The sequence below is a fragment of the Phyllostomus discolor genome, chromosome 2, assembly GCF_004126475.2.
Source record: "Phyllostomus discolor isolate MPI-MPIP mPhyDis1 chromosome 2, mPhyDis1.pri.v3, whole genome shotgun sequence".
Lineage (NCBI taxonomy): Eukaryota > Metazoa > Chordata > Mammalia > Chiroptera > Phyllostomidae > Phyllostomus > Phyllostomus discolor.
Window position 1 is genome coordinate 10841691 of NC_040904.2, and position 20116 is coordinate 10861806.

The 20116-nt window shown below is 48.9% G+C and overlaps 1 protein-coding gene across 6 annotated transcripts in view; it reads left to right on the plus strand.

Moving 5' to 3' along the window:
* Positions 1 to 20116, plus strand: part of PCNT (pericentrin) — a 104075-nt gene that overhangs the window by 34365 nt on the left and 49594 nt on the right. For 4 of the 6 annotated variants that reach the window (XM_036017533.1, XM_036017532.1, XM_036017531.1 and 1 more), the window contains exons 14-20: positions 2749 to 3209; positions 4569 to 5133; positions 6105 to 6281; positions 13675 to 13821; positions 15678 to 15829; positions 17877 to 18037; positions 18247 to 18485. In XM_036017533.1, the coding sequence (XP_035873426.1) occupies positions 2749 to 3209; positions 4569 to 5133; positions 6105 to 6281; positions 13675 to 13821; positions 15678 to 15829; positions 17877 to 18037; positions 18247 to 18485 (1902 nt within the window). The remainder of the gene's footprint in view (positions 1 to 2748; positions 3210 to 4568; positions 5134 to 6104; positions 6282 to 13674; positions 13822 to 15677; positions 15830 to 17876; positions 18038 to 18246; positions 18486 to 20116) is intronic. The other 2 variants (XM_036017534.1, XM_036017535.1) reach the window with 1 other exon arrangement.

Sequence of the window (20116 nt, forward strand, 5' to 3'; positions counted from 1 at the left end):
GTGTGGGTGTGTTTACTATCTCCTCTGTGTCATTTATGATCTGATTTTCATATGTATTAGATCTACCTGTGTTGTAAATTTTGCAGTGTGCTTTGCTTTGAAGAGTCATACATACTTGAAAGAAATTAGGGATAAATAGTCTTCCATTTACCATTTACAGTGCTCTTCATTTCTCCCCAAGATCTGAATTTGCAGCTGGTAGGATCCTTTCAGCCTGAAGACTCGCCATTAGCATTTCTTGTACAGATCTTCACATGTTTTTTCTTAGCTGAAAAGTCTTAATTTCATCTTCATTCTTGAAGATGATGCATACAGAAGTCTGAGTTGACTGGTTTTTGTCGAGGACTTGAGGACATTGTTCTCTGTGGCCTTGTGTCTGTTGAGAAGTCAGTCATTGTTCAAATCAGTATTTCCCTGAATGTCCCATGTTGTTTTCTTTGGACTCCTTCAAAGATTTTTCTTTGTTTCCTTCTCAGTCATTTTAGTATGAATGCTTAGGCCTGATTTTCTTTGACATTTTTTCTCTCATAAAGTCTGAAAATTAGTACATAAAATTAACTGGGAATATTTGAGAAAAGGAAACAACCCACATGCCTGGGTTGTAGACCAGTCCCCCGTTGGGATGTGAACCAATCAATGTTTCTCTTACACATCAGTGTTTTTCTGTCTTTCTCCCTCCCTTCCCCTTTCTCTAAAAAATAAATTAAATCTTAACAAAAAAAAACCCTTATAGTAGATTGACCTCGTATTTTCTTATTTAATGGTGATGTTATTGAAATGATGGTGTTTTTTTAATTTTAATAACAGGAAATTCTGTACATTTATGTCTTTCCCCAAATTTGGGAAATTGTCATCAAGTATTTTCTTTATTTTTTTTATCTCTGCCCCCTTTGTTTCTTTCCTTTTAGAACTCCATTAACATGAATGCTGTATCTTTTGGTTCCTGAGGTTCTGTTCATGTCATTTTTTTCTAATCTCTTTGTTTTCTTGTTGGTTAAATTCTGTTCATCTTCAAGTTAGTGACTCTTGTCATCTCTAATCTGCTTTTAAGTATCTGTTGAATTTAAAATTTTAAATGGTGTGTTTTTTAATTCTAGACTTTTCATTTTGTTTTTGTTTTTTTTTAAGATTTTATGTATTTATTTTTAGAGAGGGAAGGGAGGGAGAAAGAGAGAGAGAGAGAGAGAGAGAGAGAAACATCAATGTGCGGTTGCTGGGGGCCGTGGCCTACAACCCAGGCATGTACCCTGACTGGGAATCGAACCTGGAATGCTTTGGTTTGCAGCCCGCACTCAATCCACTGAGCTACTCCAGCCAGGGCCATTTTGTTGTTTTTAATAGTTTGTTTTCTTTGCCACAATTCTTTTCTTCCCTTTTCTTTTATTCATTGTGAGCATATTTTCCTTTATGTTCAGAAATGCAGTTATGATAGCTGCTTTAATACCTCTATTTGCTAATTTCAACATTTGTGTTATCTTGGGGTTGTTCTCCATTGATTGTATTTTCTCCTTAGCATGGGTCGTATTTCCTCTTTATTTTGCATATTAACTATTTTTGGATTGGATCTTGGACATTGTGGAGACTCTGGATTCTCTTATGTTCCTCTGAAGAATAATGATTTACGTTTCAGTAGGCAGCTAACGTGGCTAGAGTCAGACTCCACACTCCCTCTTCTCTGTGCAGACTGAAGTGTGCTGTTCAGTTCTTTCAGTCTTCCCTGACCTGCCCTAGGAGTCTGCCCACACACGTGTTGGTCAGGCATGAGCCTGGGCTTAGGATTTGTTTTTTTCCACATTTTGCAGCTCTTCTTCTCCTCTGGGTCTGTCCTAATGTACTTTCCTCTCTCAACTTTCCAGTCCCTCTGTTCAAACAAGCGAGACGATGGGCTTCCTGGGAGCACAGTGCAGACGGTCAGTCACCTAGTGCCATTTCTTTTCAATACTCTCTAGGCCTTTGGATAATTTTTTGTATTTTATCCAGAGTTCAGAGTTGTTATCTCTGGGAAGTTTGGTCTGATTAGAACTTATGCACCATCACCAGGGACAGGGCCCTGAACTTTATTTTTAATAAGCTTTAAGTAGGGAGTTGAGGTCAGTCTGACATACCTGTTTAGGTTTTGTTTAGTTTTTGGTTATGTTCAGTAGTTTATTGACCTACTTTCTTTCCCTTTTTTTTGAAAACTGGGATATTTGCCTACCTTCAGCTTGCTGGTTCATTCTACATTTGACAAAATACCTTTAAAAGTAGTAGTTTTAGCTCACCGGCCCCTTACTCAGGTTCCTTATATCTTGGAATATAAGTCGTGCAAGTCCAGAGACTTGAACTCAGGACACTGTCTGCTGCTCTCATCTCCCTCAGACTTCTTATCTCCTTGCTCTGTCGGGGCCATTGGCCTCTTCCTAGACAGGAGACCCGCACCATGTCAGATTTTCCCCTGTGGCTGGTCTTGGTGCAAGAGAGAAGGCCTTCAGCTCATATTTGCGTTCCGTTCAGTTCCTCCAGACATAAAGAGCAGTTGGTTCCATGTGCCAGGATGTGGACATCTTTCACTTAAACAAGTCATTTTAAGCTTGTTCATTTCAGGTTCCTTCTATCCCCATCAACACAGGAAGTAGTCTAGTTGCTCTGCTCAGCATAAGGCCTGTATGTCATGGAAGCGTCTCTGTTTTCAGAGATGGATTTGGATGTTTGCTGCCAGTAATTTTTTCCTTTAATTTCTTCCCTCTTAAATACAATTGTTATCTACAGGTAAAGCATAATTTAATTGAAGATCACCAGGAAGAACTAAGGAAGGCTAAGGATCAGATTCAGCTAATGAAACAAGAACTTAAAGAAAAAGAAGCAGAGTGGAAAGGTGCAAGTGAAGCCCTCAGGAGAGGAGCTGAAGAGAAGTTAACTTGTATGCTCCTGGACCTGAGAGAACAGGCTGAACTGGAGAAACAGTCAATAATAAACAAGTTTGAGCTCCGAGAAATCGAAATGAAGCAACTGCAGGATCAGCAGGCGGCCCAGATCTTGGACCTGGAGGGGTCCCTGATGGAGCAGCAGGGCCGCCTGCAGCAGCTGGAGCTGGGCCTCACTGGGGACGAGTCTCTGCACTGCGGCCAGGTGCCCAGCAGTGGTCTGGCTCCTGGGGACCAGGACCAGGAGCGTGCTGCACTTCATTTGAAGGAGGACTGTGACCTCCAGCTGATGCTGGCCCAGAACAGGTGAGCGACACTTTTTAATCAGTCTGTTAGTGTGGAGCCGTCTGTCAGGTTCCCACTTGAGATCTGACCCTGGACACCTGGCAGAGGGTGGGAAGCAGATCTCCTGAGACGACATGCTGTGGGCTCTCAGCGACATTCTGAATCTTGGACACTCATTTTTTACCCTAAAATGAGGACGGGACACGTAGCTCTGAAAAAAGACGTGCTGGCAGAAGCAGTGTCCAAATCCTTCCGGTGGAGTTTCATGGGTGCTAGTGCACATGCATGTGTCACTTTGTTTTTGTTCTTTGTGTGCGTGTTTTAAAATTTCAGTTGTGTAACTCTAGACCTCATCTATTATAGGGACATGCAGTTTATCCACATGAGCTTTCTGTGTTTTTTAAATATATTCTTTAAAAGTAAGCATTTTTACTAAAATATATACATCTAGAGGTTTTAAATAGATTTAGAATGTGTTCTGGTTCTTCTCTGTTGGTGCCCACTGTTTCTGCAAACCTGGCCTGTCATGGCTGCGGTTTCTGTCAGTGTTGGGTTTGGTGGACATGCTGTTGGTTCTGCCTCTCATGTGCCAGCTCCTTGCCCGTGTCACGAGGGAGGTGCAAGACCTTCTACTCTGGACTGGAGTTTGATCCTGATGCACTATGTGGGCATGAAACCCGAGTGTTCTCCCTGTGTGGTAAAGGTTAAATGGGGTTAATCCATGGAAACACCTTTACAGAATCTGGTAGACAGCAGTGTGAAACCAGTCACAGCTTTTGTTGTTTCTGTGAACTCACCAAACCGCGTCACTTATGTAACCTGCACGGGTGGAGGTTCCAGGCTCCTCATTCCTGGTGGGTTTCTGGGTGCTTTAATGAGAAGGCGTCTTCTTGCTTCTGCTTTAGCCAGTCAGTGCCTCCCGTGGCTCTTTTAGTTCACGTCCCTGAGCTCACAACCTAAGGGTGTTTCTGAGGTCTTGGAATGCTCTCTGTGGCCCTGTGGGCTCCTGTGAGTGGTTCTGCTGCCCCTTCCCTGTGGAGCTCCTTCTTCCACAGGTAATAGTCATGGCTGCTTTGCCGTGGTGCCTGTTGGGAGTGTGCCTGTGGCTTCTTGCTGTGGATCCTGTGTCCTCCACTTCGGGCTATTCCAGGGACACCTGGGCTCTGGCCTCTGAATCCTCCAGCTTCATGTGGCCCCTTGGCTCCACTTACTCATGGCAGTAGCGCTCTTGGGCCATTTGTGGCAGAGGGAGGAGTAAGGACAGTCAGACCCGTGAATAATGACCTTGTAGATAGAAGTGTTTCCTGCAGGAAATGTGAAGAGGTTGCTGCTTTTATGACTGCATGTTTTGCTGTGTGTTCACTTTGCGTGTCGTCTCAGATTTTTAGAACAACGTAAGGAAATCACAGAGAAATTCACTACAGAACAAGATGCTCTCCTGCGGGAAGCCCAGGAGAAGCACGCCGCGGAGCTCCAGCTCCTTCAGGAGAGACACCAGCAGCACATTCTGTCCCTAACAGTGGAGCTGGAGGCCAAGCACCAGGCCAAGGTTGAAGAATTGAAGGCTGTGTTCCAGAGGGAGCAGTGGGACCTTTCAGAAGCTCGGGTGGCTGAACTGCAGGCAAAACACGCTGCTGAAGTCAGTGCTCTGGAGACGAGACATTTGTCACACCTGGATTCTGTCGAGTCGTGTTACCTGTCTGAAATCCAGACCCTCCGGGATGAGCACAGGCGGGCCCTGGAGCTGTTGCAAGGAGACCTTGAGGAACAACTGCAGAAAAAAGACTCTTCTCACCAAATCATCTTGACTCAGGAGTTAGAGAAACTTCAGCGAAAACATGACGAAGAGCTTGAGTCCGCAAAGGGCAGCCAGAGAACCGAACTAAGCACCCAACACACTGAGCACTCGAGGGCCCTGGCCACCGAGCTTCGTGAGGCTCACCAGGTGAGGACCGGGCACTGGCCCTGCCTCAGGACAGGCCTCTGTCCCTTGCCTGCGTGACGCACTGTGCTCCTGGGTGTCCCTGCATGTGTGTGTGAAGGGTGTCCACGCCTGTGCAAGCCCATGTCGGCACGTGTCTATCTGTCTCTCACCACCCCAGGCAGTGGTAACTTCGGTATCCTCATGAGGTAGATCTAGAGCAGTGAGATTTTTAAAAATTTTTACTTACTGATTTTAGAGAAAGAGAAACACAGAGTTGTTACTCCACTTATTTGTGTGTTCATTGATTGATTCTTTTATGTGTCCTGACTGGGTATTGAACCTGCAACCTTGGCATATTGGGATGACACTCTAACAACTGAGGTACCCAGCCAGGGCTAGAACAGTGAGTTTTGAGGGTTTCTTTGATCCCATGATCACAGACTCCCTGGGAAGGCTCGGGCTCTCCGACCCTTGGGAAGTGTGCATGTGATCTCACTGGGCCGGAGTGCTCCTCTTGGCGGCGCTGGCCCTCACTGTGAGCCTGGAACTTGAGGGCCTCAGCAGCTTGGTTTTCCCCCTGTGCATATGCAGCATATATAGCACCTTCGTGGGTGCATCATGGAATTAAACCCTCTGTCATGTGTCAAGAACAGTGAGTTTAAGTTTGGTATGAATGGGAATTTCTAGAGAAGGCCCAGGTACTCTGGACTGGTGCCCACCTTTGTCACCTGCACACTTCTAGCACCTGTGTCTCATGAATAGGACATACGTATTTGGCCTAAAACTATAGAGTCACTGTGGGTTTTGATCTCCTCATACCGGATGGGGCTGTTATGCCCAGTTTGTGGGCGAGGTGGGCATGTCAGGCCCCCAGGGGCAGACTGTGCCAGGTGCTGCCCTATGCAGGGTGGGATGTGCGCCTTCATTCCTAGGAAATGAGGGTGCTGAAATGGGGCATTTGGGGTGCAGTGCACTGAGGACTTTCTTGGCAGGAGGAGTTGGCTGCAGCTTTGCTTAATCAGAGGCGCCTGCTGGAGGAGGAGAAGACCGTGGCCCTGGACAAGGTGCGTGCTGAGGTCCTGCGCCTGGAGCAGCAGCACCAAGCAGCCCTGCAGGAGCTTGGCGATATGCATGCGGCGGAGATGCAGAGGCAGCGGGCAGAGCAGCAGGTACTGCAGGAGAGGGCCAGGTAGTCAGTGCTCCAAGTGTGCAGAGGGCTCCTTCTTCTTGTGCAGCAGAGGCTTCAGGGACCACCAGGGAGTGGACTCTGGCCCCCATGGGGTACCAGACCTTCTGGGGCTCCTCATCAGACCACCCCATTGCATGTAGACATACAGAGAATTGGGGAAGCCTGTGGGGCTGGGTGCTGGGCGGGCCTTGGACCCACGAAGAGGACCTGGGGCCTTTGTGAGGAGCCTGACCAGTAGTCTCCCAATAGTCTCTTTTCTGCACAGTGGTCCCTGCCCTGTGCACCCTATGATGCACCTTAAAACCTTAGGGCCTGTCGTCTGGACTGGGGGCATAGTTCCCCACAAACTCCCACCACACGTGTCCTCTGACCCTGTCTCCTGTCCTTCCCCTGTTCTCATGGCCCACATGCTGCCTCGCTGTTTCTGTGACATACCAGATGTACTTGGCTCTGAACGTGTCCTTGTCCCTGAATGGAAACTCGTGCTCTCTCCTCGCTTAATCACGTCACCCTCTAAATGAGCCTTTGCCTAACTGATCGATATGGCCCCCAGCCCCTCCCCCCTGGACCCCACAGCACTGTTTCCCGGCAGTGTGTGGTGTGGTTGTCGTGCTCATTCTGTCTGTTCTCTGCCCTGTTTGTTGTTGTGGCTTGGGGTCCAGAGTAGCGCCCAGATGGAGACCTCCCTGGGAGCTTGCCAAGAGGGGCTTTGATGCAGGGGCCAGATCCTGCTCTTCCTGCAAACCTCCTGCCTTGCAGTTGTTGCTGTGGTGCTGGTGGCCCCACCACACCTTGTTGGGATCTTGGGGGTCAGTGGGGAGTGAGGATGCCAGGATCTGCCTGGGTGCACCTGGAGGGCAGGGCCCTGACCCTATCTGGCAGGCAGCAACAAAGCATCTGTGCTGAAGGCCATTTGGAGGCAGGACGGAAGAGCAGTGGAGGCAACTATTTAGTCTAGGCAAGAGCTGACCCTGGCCCTTGGGAAGCGTAGGGATGGGGGGGGAGGACATAGGGGCAGTGCTCGGGGGCTGGGGGCTCACGGGTTTCTTAATGGCTCACAGGGTCTGTGGAAGTGAGGTTGACAGTGGTCCTAGGGGTGGATGTGGGGGGAAGCTGTGGCATGGGGGTGTGGTGACAGGAATGTGGTTGGTCCAGATTTGGAGGAGGAGGCAGCAGTGGCTGAGGTGGAGGTGTCCACACTGCAGGAAGGTGGGGGATGGTGCAGGGTGGGCAGCCTTGGTTGTGTCAGACTTGTGTCCTCACAGAATACATTTCCTGTGGTAGGTGCTCTTAGGAATCGGCACAGACTGGTTCTTTTTCAGATTTTTGAACTTTGTACATCAGGGTGTGTGTGTGTTTATATGCAGTACATCAAGTTATGCAGTATATGCAGTCGTTCTCATGATGACGTCTAACAACGCAAGTGGAAAGGAACTCTCTCAAGCACATGAGGCTGCCATGGAGGGTTTTGGAGGCTGGTACCTGGCCAGGTCCTTATGACCTGCCGTGGGGCTCGTGTCCTCAGTTCCCTTTGCACATGTGTAGGATGTTCAACCAGCAGGGTACTTACTCCCTGTGTGCACCCTGTCCCCGCCATAGTGTGCACGCACACACATGCCTACCCAAGTAATTTTGCACATCATCCTTGCATAGCATCCAAACAGCATCCTTGCTGTTTCTTCACATGAAAGTTGCCAGATGAGAGTTAGAGGAGATTACAAAAATTAAGGGAAGCCTAAAAATGAGACTCATCCCTCCTTGTTTGATTGAAACATTTGGGGGTAGGCATTTTTTCTTGACATTTGCTCCTTGGACTCTAAGTTGTCCTGGATCAGGCCACTAGGCGAGTTCCCATGGTCAAAGGGAGGAGAGGACACAGAAGGGGACCACAAACAGAAAGCCGTGCCCTCAAGGCAGCTTGGAGAAGCCCGTGGTGAGACCCCAGCCGAGGGCCAGAGCAGTGGGCCACGGACGGGTGGCATTGCACCCATCTTCTCTTCACGGCGTTCTCCGGCTGAGACCACGTCCCCTCAGCCTTCTCAGCCCTCCTGGTGTCCCCTCTGCACTCTCAGGCTCCCCTCAGTGTCCCCTCAGCCCCCTCAGTCCTCCTAATGTCCCTTCGGCATCCCATCTGCACTCTGTGTCCCCTCAGCTCATTTGGGTCCCCTCAATGTCCCTTCAGCCCTCTAAGTGTCCCCCAGCCCCTTGAGTTGCGTCCTGAAGGGCCATCACAGAGGGCCAGGTGGCATCCAGGAAGCTGCTTCACTAAAGGGAGAACAAGTGGAGGTTGTGAGATGGACAAGCCATCGACCTGTCAGCACCTTCACTGTGTAGGCACTCTGGTGAATGGCACGTGACAGCGGGGTGCTGGCAGGTTCTGTGAGCTCCTGTGTAAGGTGGGCATTCTTCCCACCTGTCCAAGGGGCTGGAACCCACCTGTGTGGCAATCCCTGCAGCCCCACTGTACAACTGTGGTTTGCAGATCAGGCTCCAGGGACAGTGTCTGGGAGAGTGGCACCCCGAGTGTGGACGGCTGTCCTCCTCTCCCGAGGCACTGCTCTGAGACCTGCGGACACGCTGACCGTGTCTCAGTCTCTGTCGTTTCTCTCTTCATGGTGCTCACCTGCTAACACCCTCCTGCTGAGGAGTCTGAGCTGCCGCTGCCGCAGTCCTGCCCATTTTATCTCTTTGTAACGTGAAGAGCCTTACACATTTTGGAACAGTGTCATTTGTATTCTTTGCTGAACAGATTTTACTTGTGTTGCCTATTGTCTGGTGCTCCCAGGGCTCTGGAGGAGTATTTTTACAGTTGTACCCGTTCAAGGACGTTCTCTCTCTGCTCTGCTGCTAAGGCTGTGAGTGTGAGATATTCTGAAGTGAGTGGCCTTTCCGACTGGCTGGTTTCACAGAAGAAAACAGTGGTGCTGCCCTGGCTGGTGGGGCTCAGAGGACTGAGCGCCGGCCTGGGAACCATAGGGTCATTGGTCCCTTTCCCAGTCAGGGCACAAGCCTGGGTTGTGGGCCAGGTCCCCAGTGGGGGTGTGTGTGAGCGGCAACCACACATTGTTTTTTCTCTTCCTCTCTTTTCCTCCCTTCCCTTCTCTCTAAAAATAAATAAGTAAACTCTTTTTTTAAAAAAAAAGAGGAAAAGAAAACGGGGCATATAGGGGTTGGGATGTGCTGCTCCTGCCCCTATTTTATTTTGACCTTTCATTGGAGAAAACTTCAGCACACACAGAAATAGAGCAGCTCAGTAAGACTTGGCTACCCAGCGGAGGGCGTGGCAGTCCTACCCCTACCCCTGTTGTTTAAGCAAATTCCGGATGTCATGTGTTTTCAGTATCTAAAAAGGAAGGCCTTTTTCTCCCCGATGTAACATAACCACCATCCATTCTTACCTAAACAATTAGGTTGGCTCTTAATTTCATCCTACACCCAGCCCGCGTTGCAGTCTCCTCCTCTGGGTGTTCACATCAGGACCACACAGGGTCCTGCTTGCACTGGGCCTGTTTTTATGGCTTCCTGGGGTGACGGCCGGCATTTTCCCTTACTCCCCGTGAACGTGATTCCGGTCTGTGATTTGGTGTGAGCACTTGTAGGTGGTGGCCTGTTCCTCCTGCAGTCTTCCCTCAGGCTCGCCGCAAACAGATATTACGTAAAGCCTTGCTGGGCATTTCTTGGGATGCCAGAGTCGTTGTCCCCAAAATAGCTGGGACGTGCTGTTCTTCCTCTGTGAACGGGTGTTATGTGGGTCACAGATATCTTTGCACCTGTTAGAAAAGCAGTGTCACTTATCAGAAGAGTATTTAACACATGTGTGCGAGGCGACTGGGCCACTCTCCAGGCTCCCCCCCTCTGGAGTGCGGTGGGGAGAAGAGGGCCCTGACGGGAGTTGGCTGGGTGTCCCTTTCTCGGAGGCGTGCCTCCATGGAGGACTCTGCCTGGGGTGGCGCCGCCACGCAGGGTCTGGGTCTGGAAAGAGGAGGAGACCAAAGTGTGACCAGCACCGATTGCTCAAGGCAGTTTCATCTTTTCTTGGTAAAAAATAAGAAACTGAACATCTATTTGTATGACAGTTTTTGAAAACTTTAAGAGAACCTGCGGTCAGTTTAGATAGAGTTTGAATGTCTCTAATTCATTATCATTTGCATTTATTTTTATTACTATGCTGGTGTTCTTTGTGCAGTACTACTTATTTTTTCTTCTCCAGGCACATCTATTGTGTTTTCTTTTTTTTTTAAAGATTTTATTTATTTATTTTTAGAGAGAGAGGAAGGGAGGTGGGAGGGAGAGAGAAAGAGAGGGAGAGAAACATCGATGTATGAGAAGTACATCTATCGGTTGTCTGTCACACGCCCCCAGTCAGGTACCTGGCCTGCAGCCCAGGCATGTGCCCTGACTGGGAATTGAACTGGAGACCTTTTGGTTCACAGGCCAGTGCTCAGTCCACTGAGCCACATCAGACAGGGCTCAAATTTTCTTGATTTTTATTTTTTTAGTAGTTTTGAGCTATTTTTTCAGTGCTCGCCCTGGGGCACAGGTGGCAGACACAAGGCCCGTGGTCCGAATCCGACCCTCCACTTTGGTTTATCCTCCCAGCACCTTGTTTCTACCCGGTGGCAGTGCCGAGCTCTCGTCTAACTGTTAAGGATAGTTATTGTTTATACGGTCCTAAAGTTACATTTGGCAACTGGGAGACTGATGTGGACCCCCCACCCCAGGTATAAATGAGTTTGAAACCCCTGCCCTAGGTATTACAGTGAACATCTTGTAACATTGTAGTTCATATTAATACTAACTTAAGGTTAATAGTTTACAAAATCATTCTGCTTATATAGCTTCATTCCTTCCTCACTCCTTTGTGTTAATGTTGTTGTACAAAGTATATCTGTATGCATTTTATGTTTATTGCTTTATGCAGTTATCTTTTATATTTATCTGTATAGTTACCTACTAATTCGTCATGTGGATCCAAGTTACTGTCCAGTGTCCTTTCATTTTAGCCTGAAGAACTCCTTCTACTGTTTCCTTCAGAGCAGGTCCACTAGTAGTGAATTCTCTTAGTTCCTGTTTATCTGGGAATATCTTAATTTCTCCCTCATTTTGGACTGAGTTTCCTGGATACAGAAGTCTTGGTTGACAGTCTCCCTGCCTCTTGCCCTCTGGCGTATGATGAGAAGCCAGCTGGCTGTTCCGAGGGTCCCTCGTGTTGAGCTGCTTCCCTCTTGCTGCTTCCAGACTTTGTCTCTTTCAGCAGTTTGCTTATGGCATGTCAAGGTGTGGATGTCTCTGAGTTTATTCTGCTTGGAATTCACTGAGCTCATACGTGTAGGTTCCTACTTTTTCCATCAAATCTGTTGGCCCTTTTATTTCCGAATAATCTTTCTGCCCTGTTGGCTTTCCCCTCTCCCCTGGGGTTCCTGTTGTGTGTGCATTAGTCTTTGATGCTGCCCCCCACACCTTTGAGGCTCTGCTTACTTTTCTTCATTCTTTTTCTTTCTGTTCCCCTGACGGACCTGTCCTCATGCCTGCCAATTGTTCTGCCCACTTGCATCGACTATTGAGCTCCTCTAGTGAAGTTTCCATTTCAGCAATTCCACTTTTCAGCTCCAGAGTGTCTCTTTGGTTTCTTTTATAATTTCTCTTCATCGTGAGGTGCTTAGGTCGGATCATGCCGTCAGGGCTCTGGCAGGCAGTTAACCGCGCTGCGTCAGCTTTCACTCCTGCTTGTGCGGAGCTGCAAGGGGAGGGGGAGGTGAGGGCTCAGCATCTTCTTATGTCTCTGGGCATGTGCACAGCCCTGCACATGCTCATCCTTTCTAAGTTCCCAGGTATATGTGGGAGCTTTTTAAAGCCGCCTGTTAACATCCATTTCCTAGTGTTTCCTGTTAGTCTTTTGGTCAGCCTCTTTTAGCACCAGCTGTTGCCACAGCCTCGGTCCACATGAAGTTAAGCTGCTGATTGGGACAAATGGCTTGAGCATAGCATTGTTGATACAGAGTATGCTCTGCCCTGGGTCAAATGAAGAATAGCTCTGAGAGTGGAGCATTTCAGTGAGCTCCAGGATGGGCCAGTTCCTGACGGTTGCCAGGTGGCACTGTGGGGGAGCCCTAACCTCCCCCAATGGCTGCTGGGCTGCTGCTTTCAGACTGTCCCTGAGGTTGAAGTGATGGGATTAGGGTGGGTTCAAATGCCCCAAAGCTTGCTGCTCTGGTGGATACCCAGCCTTTGTTTGCTGTGGGAGGAACTCAGTCCAGGGGAGCTCTCCCTCCTGCCGCAGATGAGAAAGAAATCATCCGGGAACAATGTTGTTGTTCTGGTGGGAAAGTGTGTGTGATTCCCTCTAGTGGGGAATGCCCCAAGCCTAGCCTTTCTCCCCAATGGCTTTTACTGGGAGTGGTTTGTGTAGGCGTATGCAGCATGCATGCATAGTTCATCATTTAATGTCGGAAAGGCGATAGTCATACAAAAACAGGTATTGTCTATAGATAACAGTTGAAGGAGCACAGAGATGTGTCATAGGTCAGGGTCTGTTAGTCATGCTGATGCCAGAGGGTCTTTAAGACATGTTTCATGAAATAAGGAATTTACTCTTTATGCCTTGAACTTAAACATCTGGTTTATATCTACAGAGCCATACAAAGCAAAGCAGAGTAAGCTTCAAAGGATACAATGTATTTATCAGGCCTGATTCCCACAGGAACCCTCGGTATTAGAGTTGGGTCATGTCTGCCTCCTGCGTAACCTGGTTTTCCAGGGAGACTTAGTAGTCCCTTTCAGAGCCTGTTCTCTCGGGGCTGCAGTCTCCGAAACCTCACAGAGCAGTCCCCATCAGTTTGCAACAAACACTGCAAACTGTTTATTTGTGAGCCTTTCTCAATTTCCAGAGCCCTGAAAAAGTTGATTTTGATGTTTTTGCTAGTGTTCCCAAGAGTGCTCTTGTAGAGGGATGGACTATAATTCTGAAAGTGCTACCTCTGTAGTTTTTTGAATAAAGAAAAAGTTTATTTCACTTCATTAATATAGCTTAATTTGTTAGGTGAACTTTATTTAAACTTTTTTTTATTTAAGAAGAAACAGTGTTTATTTTTAAAAACAAAGGAACTTAGGTTTCTAAATGTTTTGGGTTTTGATGGTCATGATGCCCTCTTGATGGAGAATTTCTTAATGTGACCATTTGTCAAGTATGTGTTCGCTGTGGGTGGTGGCCTTGGCCCTTTCAATCCCTTCTCTTTTTTTTTTTGGCACAACAGTGTATGGATCGGTACATATTTGTTGAATGAACTAAGTTCTAGTGAACAGCAGAGAAATGAAACAAGCATTATTTTGTACCTTAATGGCATTTTTTTGTTCTTAATCATGTTTCTGTACAGAGCGAATTTGAACGTGAAAAGAAAGCTGCTTTGCATGAAACAAAGGAGAGACACAGACTGGAGTGTGAGCAGGCACGGTCTCTCCACCAAAAAGAGAAGGAGTCTTTGTCCCTGCAGCTTCAGGAGAAGAACAACCAAATTCTGCAGGTGCGTAGACGTGCCTTTGCCTCTTGCTTTTTTGTGTGTGTGGTAAAAACATGCGAAACATGAAAATTTCCATTTTAACCATTTATAAATGCACAGTTCGGGGGCAGTAATCGCATCAACACTGTTGTGCAGCCGTCACCACCATCCATTTCCAGAATTTTACTATCTTCCCAAACTGAAACTCTGTCCCCATTAAACACTCCCTATTCCCCTCCCCCAGTCCTGGGCACTTAACCACCTCCTTCCTGTCTGTGTGAATTTGAGATGTGAAATCATACCGTATGTGTCCTTCTGTGACTGGCTCATTTCACAGAGGGTGTCCTGAGGGTTCGTCCACGTTGTAGCCTGCGTCAGAATGCCCTTCCTTTCTAAGGCTGAGTATTCCTTTGGATTCATGCTGATGTGAGAACTGTTCAAACCTGTAGAGGGTTTTTGCTTTACTTTTACTTTATGTTTTTATTCTCATCCAAGGACATGTTTTCATTGCTGAGAGATAGAGAGAGACAGAAAGGGAAACATCAATGTGAGAGAGAAACATCAGTTGGTTGCCTTCTCTTACACGCCCCAACTGGGGATTGAACCCACAACTTGGGTATGTGCCCTGACTGGGAATCAAACCCACGACCTTTTCGGTCTGTGGAGTGACACTCCAACCAACTGAACCACACTGTCCAGGGCCGTAGAGAATTTTAAAAGAAATCCTTTGAGCCAACTGATGGCCTGCCGGAAGTAAGCTCTCAGATACTTCAGAGGATAACTGTGCAGTTCTTTCTAGGCATTTGGGGTTACGGAGGGGATGTGAGGAAGATGACGTGACGGTGGAAGAAGACAAGGCCAGGGGTTAGTTATAGTACAGTTCACAAGGTCACGTCTCTCTGGAGGTTGGGGAGATGTACAAGTAACAATTTAAATTTTAAAATTTAATAGAATTATTTCTCTAATTTTTCTGGTCATTTTTGTTAAGATGTTTATTTGCCTCTTGGTCATATGTTAGGATCTTCTCTCACCTGCCGTGTGCTTTCGGCAAAGGAAGGGAGCAGGACAGGCCAAGGAGAGTCTGCTGTCCCACAGGCTGTCTGAGTGGAACCAGCCCTTGTGGTGGCCTGTGTGCCCTGGCACCAGTCATGGGTGTAGGTGACCTGAAAGTCATGGATACGGGGCTCAGTGCAAGTCAGCTCATTGGTCCCTTATAGCTGTGGGTTGTCCGGTTGTCCTCCAGAGAGGTGGGACTGGGGTGCGGGTGGTCCCACTCGGCACGTGCATGGTCTGTTGTATCCTCTGTTCTTTCATCCTCCGTGGGGAGGACACCCGTGTTCTCGTCAGTCAGCTGGACCAAAACCAAGAAGTTGCTAAGTTGCTGCTGTTGGCGATGAGCTCAGGGACTCAAGTTGCTATGTTGCTGGAAGACACATTCTTTAAGCTTCTCGCGTGATCCGGGAGCCCGTGGTAACTGGCGCCGCCTACCCACCCAGCCCACTGAGACACTGAGGTCACTGACTTTTTGTTTTTAGGACACATTTGTAAGAGGGATCTTCACTTGTCTGGCAACTGATTTTTACTCTGAATGACCAGAAAAGAGATTTTGTTTTGAGTTATTAATTGGTGAGAGTAATCTCTGATGAGCTGTCCCCTCTTCCCCTCAGGGCCGGCAGGCTGGAAGGGCTGTGTATTCCGTTTCTGTAGGCAGAGAGTAATGGAGCAAAGACTGTACTAATAACGTTCACCCTTAATCACTACCTTGTTCGTTTTTTGTCATTCTTATTAAGTTGAATGATGAAAGTTATGAAACCTCTTTATAGAAGTTTATTTTTAACTAAATTATTTTAACTGAAGCTTTGACAATTTTTCCTCAACAGCTGGAAGACCAGATTTTATCCTTAAGCTGTGAGATAGAAGAGCGCCGCTCGGAGCTGGAGACGCTGCAGCAGAGGCGGGACAGGGAGAACCGGGAAGGCACGAACCTCATCTCAATGCTCAAGTCCGACGTGGACCTGTCTCACAGTAAGAGGTCAGCACCCTCCTCTGCCACCGACCCCGAGCACACATTGATGTCTGGGGAAGGGGACCCTTGTGCTGCATGATTCTTACCATTTAAAAGGATTTTAGCCCTGGCTGCTGTGGCTCAGTGGATTGAGTGCCGGCCTGCAAACCAGAGGGTCACCAGTTTGGTTCCCAGTCAGGGCACATGCCTGGGTTGTGAGCCAGGTCCCTGGTAGGGGGCATGTGAAAGGCAACCACACATTGATATTTCTCTCCCTCTCTTTCTCCTTCCCTTCCCTCTCTCTAAAATTAAAATGAAAAGATTTTAAACATTAAGATAAGTACTGAATAGTGTCCAGACCTGCATACCCACCATTTTAGAATTAAGGGGGGGAATGTGAAGAAGACCATGAAAAAAAAAGCTTCACATTTTTGCCTACAAAATTTGGTGCTATGATGCAGGCACAGTTAGCGATCTGCAGAATTTTCCCCCATGTTTCGTCTCGGTTTTAGTTATGCTTGTCCTGTCTACTAGTCTGGAGTGCTTCTGGAACTGTTCAGTTATTTGCATCTGATGTCAGGAAATTCATTTTTGTCTGCCTGAGCGGCTACTCAACGTCCCGCTTGTGGGCAGACCTTTTTCTGGGCCCTTTCATCTGAGCTGTGCTCAACAACTCATCTCTGCCCAGGGTCTTCTCTGGTTGTCCTGTACTGACCTCGAGGGTAAAGAGACACCAGGCAGGATGGGCTGGCCTGGCTTGTTCCTGAGCTCCAAGTATGGGATCCATGTCTTTCTTGCCAAACAGGTCCCCACCAGGTCTCGCTTCATTCTTTCAAAAGCATCATAATTCTCTGTGAAGATGTGCATGCTTTTCTAGCACTAGTTTGTAGCAACTGTGGTTTTCTGTGGACCTGGCAGTTACCCTGAGCCACTACGGTGAGTGCAAGTGGAGTGCGCAGGCTCTGTGGCCAGCAGCTCTGCATGTGGGAAGGACGTGGCAGAGGGCAAATGATCCCCAGGTGTTTGGATGTATGTCCAGCCAGGCGAGCAGCAGCTGTAGATGCCCGGGCACCACAGCAGTTTGGCATTTTGGTGGGTCATCATAGGAATCAGGGGTTGGCATGGTCTGGACAGGGTGCGAGGAGGAGGTGGGGCCATCTTCGAGGGAGCCTTTTGGCGTTTTCTCTCAGAGCAGAACTAGCACTTGCCCTCCCTGACCCACCATCTCTGTGGTCATTCTCTTACCTTTCCCCGAACCTTAACGTCAGGGTCCTGGGTAGCTGTTAGGCCGGCTAACCCCCAGGAAGCTGTTAGGCCACCCACGCCCCAAGGTTTGTGTGCTCCATGCAGTCTGCCCACTGTCCTCTCATCTCTCCTCCCACTGCCTTCTTGTGTCCCTCACTGGCAGTGTTAGCTCTGGGGGGCAAGGCTCTGTGCCTGTTTCACTCAGTGCTGTCTCCCATGCTGGGAGCACTACCTGTGTGGGGCCTTTGGCAGGGAGTGCACCTGTGAACATGTGGGAGTGGCCGAGCCCATGTCCTGCCCTCTTTGGCCCCACATAGCTACAGGCAAACTGTACACCAGCTGTAGCAGTTTGCCTGTAGCTACATCCTAGGCAGAGTCATCACGGCAGACCAGCTGGATGGGCTGGCCTGAAGGGTATGTATGGCTTGGAGACGGGATTCAGGCTGAGTCCTGGCCCTGTGAAGAATAAACCTCACTGACCTCCATAGTATGTGTATGTGTGGCCCCAGGGGAGGCATGGGAGAGCCTCCGTGCACTTGGGCTGTGGTTCAGGTGTGAATAGATGACTCACGAAGGTCAGGGCCCTGAGGGTCAGGGAGGCTGTGCCATGGAGACAGGTGGGGTTTGTGTATCCGAGGGGAGAGCAACTGCGGGCCCTTGCCCTGTGCTGGTTGCTGGAGGCCGACTCCAGAGACACATGCTGAATGAACAATAACAGCATAATTTAAAGATGAGGAGCATTAGCAGCAAGGTCTGCTCTGCTCCGTTGCAGAGCCACCCAGCTGGGATCCCAGCTGAAAGTGGCCACCCACTGTGCTTCCCCTCCCAGGACAGCTCTCCAGGAGACCCTGCAGAGGCTGCTGGGCCTGTTTGGAGAGACAGTGAAGGCTGCTATCATCCTGAAAAGCCGGATCAGTGAGCGTGTGGGTCTCTGCCTAGAAGATGAAAATCTGCCCAAATTGAGGCTGGGAGGCCAGTCCCCATCTGCAGGTGAGCATGAACAGGCCACGTGTAGCCCCCAGATCCAGGTGCCACAACCCCCCTGGACTGTGCCCCCCTCCTGTTAGCACTGGTGAGCCCACTTCTTGTTGAAATGGGGTGCTGTCCCTAATGACATGGGCATGCTTATTCCTGATGCCTATGTCGGGTCACTGTGCACGTTTCTCTGTGGCTCAGGCCTCTGTGTTTGCTCTGTGTAGCTCCAGCACTGGATGAGACATGGCCTGGGCCCGACGTGGCCCTGACAGAGCTGGATAAAACTTTGACTGAATGCACCGAGGTGTCTTCCATGGCTGAGATCAGCAGCCATATCCGTGAAAGCTTTTTCATGAGCCCAGAAAGTACACTGGAGTGTGAGCAGCCCATCAGGAGCATGTACCGGAGCCTTGGCCTGGCAGTGGACAGCCTCCTGGAGATGGCCCTGGACTCCTCCAAGCAGGTGAGACACAGCCCACTCTGCACCAGCCTTGCCACCCCTTCTTTGCTCTGTGGCCCCATTCTGGCCCCTGCACTAACGTTCTGCCTCAGAGGACAGTGGGTGAATGAGTAAAGTGGGTTGTATAGATTGGTGGGCCTTCATCATTAGTGTTTCTGATTCTCACCAGCCCCACAGGGTGCAGATGGATGCTTTGATTCTCTAGGTGGACCTGGCCTCTTTCTATTCTCTCCTGCACCTGGTGTTTGGGGTCAGAAACTGTTGATTCTACTGCTCAGACCCCCCTTTGCCACCCCCACTAGGGGTGGAAAGGGTCACTGTCTTCATTTGAGAGACTCCTTGAGGAGAAGTCTTTTCTGAACCAACATTTTTGAGGTGTAGTCGACTTGCTGTGAATAAAAAATGAAACCTCGGCATCCTTAACTTAGATGATGTATAATTTAGCCCACTTCTACTTTAATTTTTCTTTCATTTTTAAAAAGAAATCCTCGCCTAAGGATATGTTTATTGATTTTAGAGAGAGAGGAAGTGGGGGAGGGAGAGAAGCATTGATGTGAGAAACATCAATCAGTTGCCACTCGTACACGCCCCAACCTGGGGTCAAACCTGCAACCTTTTTGGTGTACGGAACGATGCTTCAGCCAACTGAGCCACCCAGCCAGGGCTCTGCTTTTCACTATGTACTGTTTTAGTTCCACGTTCAATATATTTACATTCAAAGATTGTCGCTGAAAAAAGGAATTATTTAGGTTAACCCTTTTAGGACATTTTAGATAATAGGAGACACATTACATAGGAATAAGTGAAAGCAATAAAGAGATTCTTTTTTTCCCAAAGTTTGCCCAGTTAAAAAATAAGCTCTCAGCCCTGGCTGACGTAGCTCAGTGGATTGAGCGCAGGCTGCGAACCAAAGTGTCGCAGGTTCAATTCCCAGTCGGGGCACATGCTTGGGTTGCAGGCCATGACCCCCAGCAACTGCACATTGATGTTTCTGTCTCTCTTTCTCCCTCCCTTCCCTCTCTAAAAAATAAATAAATAAAATTTAAAAAAAAATAAGCACTCATGTGGAACTTCACTATTCGAATCTCAGAAATAGAGTGATGTTCCTCCCTCAGGGCAGGCGGGCAGTGTCAAGACCTGACATCTTCTCACGCCCCGCCCCCGCCCCCCACCTGTCCCTCTTTCACCTCCCATCTTCTTTCAAAGCCCGGACAGGTTTGGGCAGCAGCCAGCAGATCACGCGGTGCTTTTGCTTGTGTCCCCTACCTCCAAATGTCATTACATGGAAACACACGCCCTTCTGTGGGCATCTGCAGGTGTCACCGGGCTGCAGCCCTCCCCTGATGTTCGACTAGGTGCCCTTGATGTTCATGGGCCCACGCTTGCTTTTCCTGTGTCCTGCTCCTTGGAAGTTGACAACATCGAGTGTGTTCCACAGGGAGGTTGACCATCCCACCAGCAGGGGCCAAGTGGGGCATGTGGGAGGGAAGGCAGGACAGGTTTTGGGGAGATGGGGTGAGTGGAGCAGAGTCTTGGGAGGTGGGCAGGGCAGTGGCAGGAGGGAAGTGAGAGGCCTGCTCAGGCCAGGTGCAGTGATGGGACTGCCTGGCGCCTGTGGGGCAGGGCCAGATGTC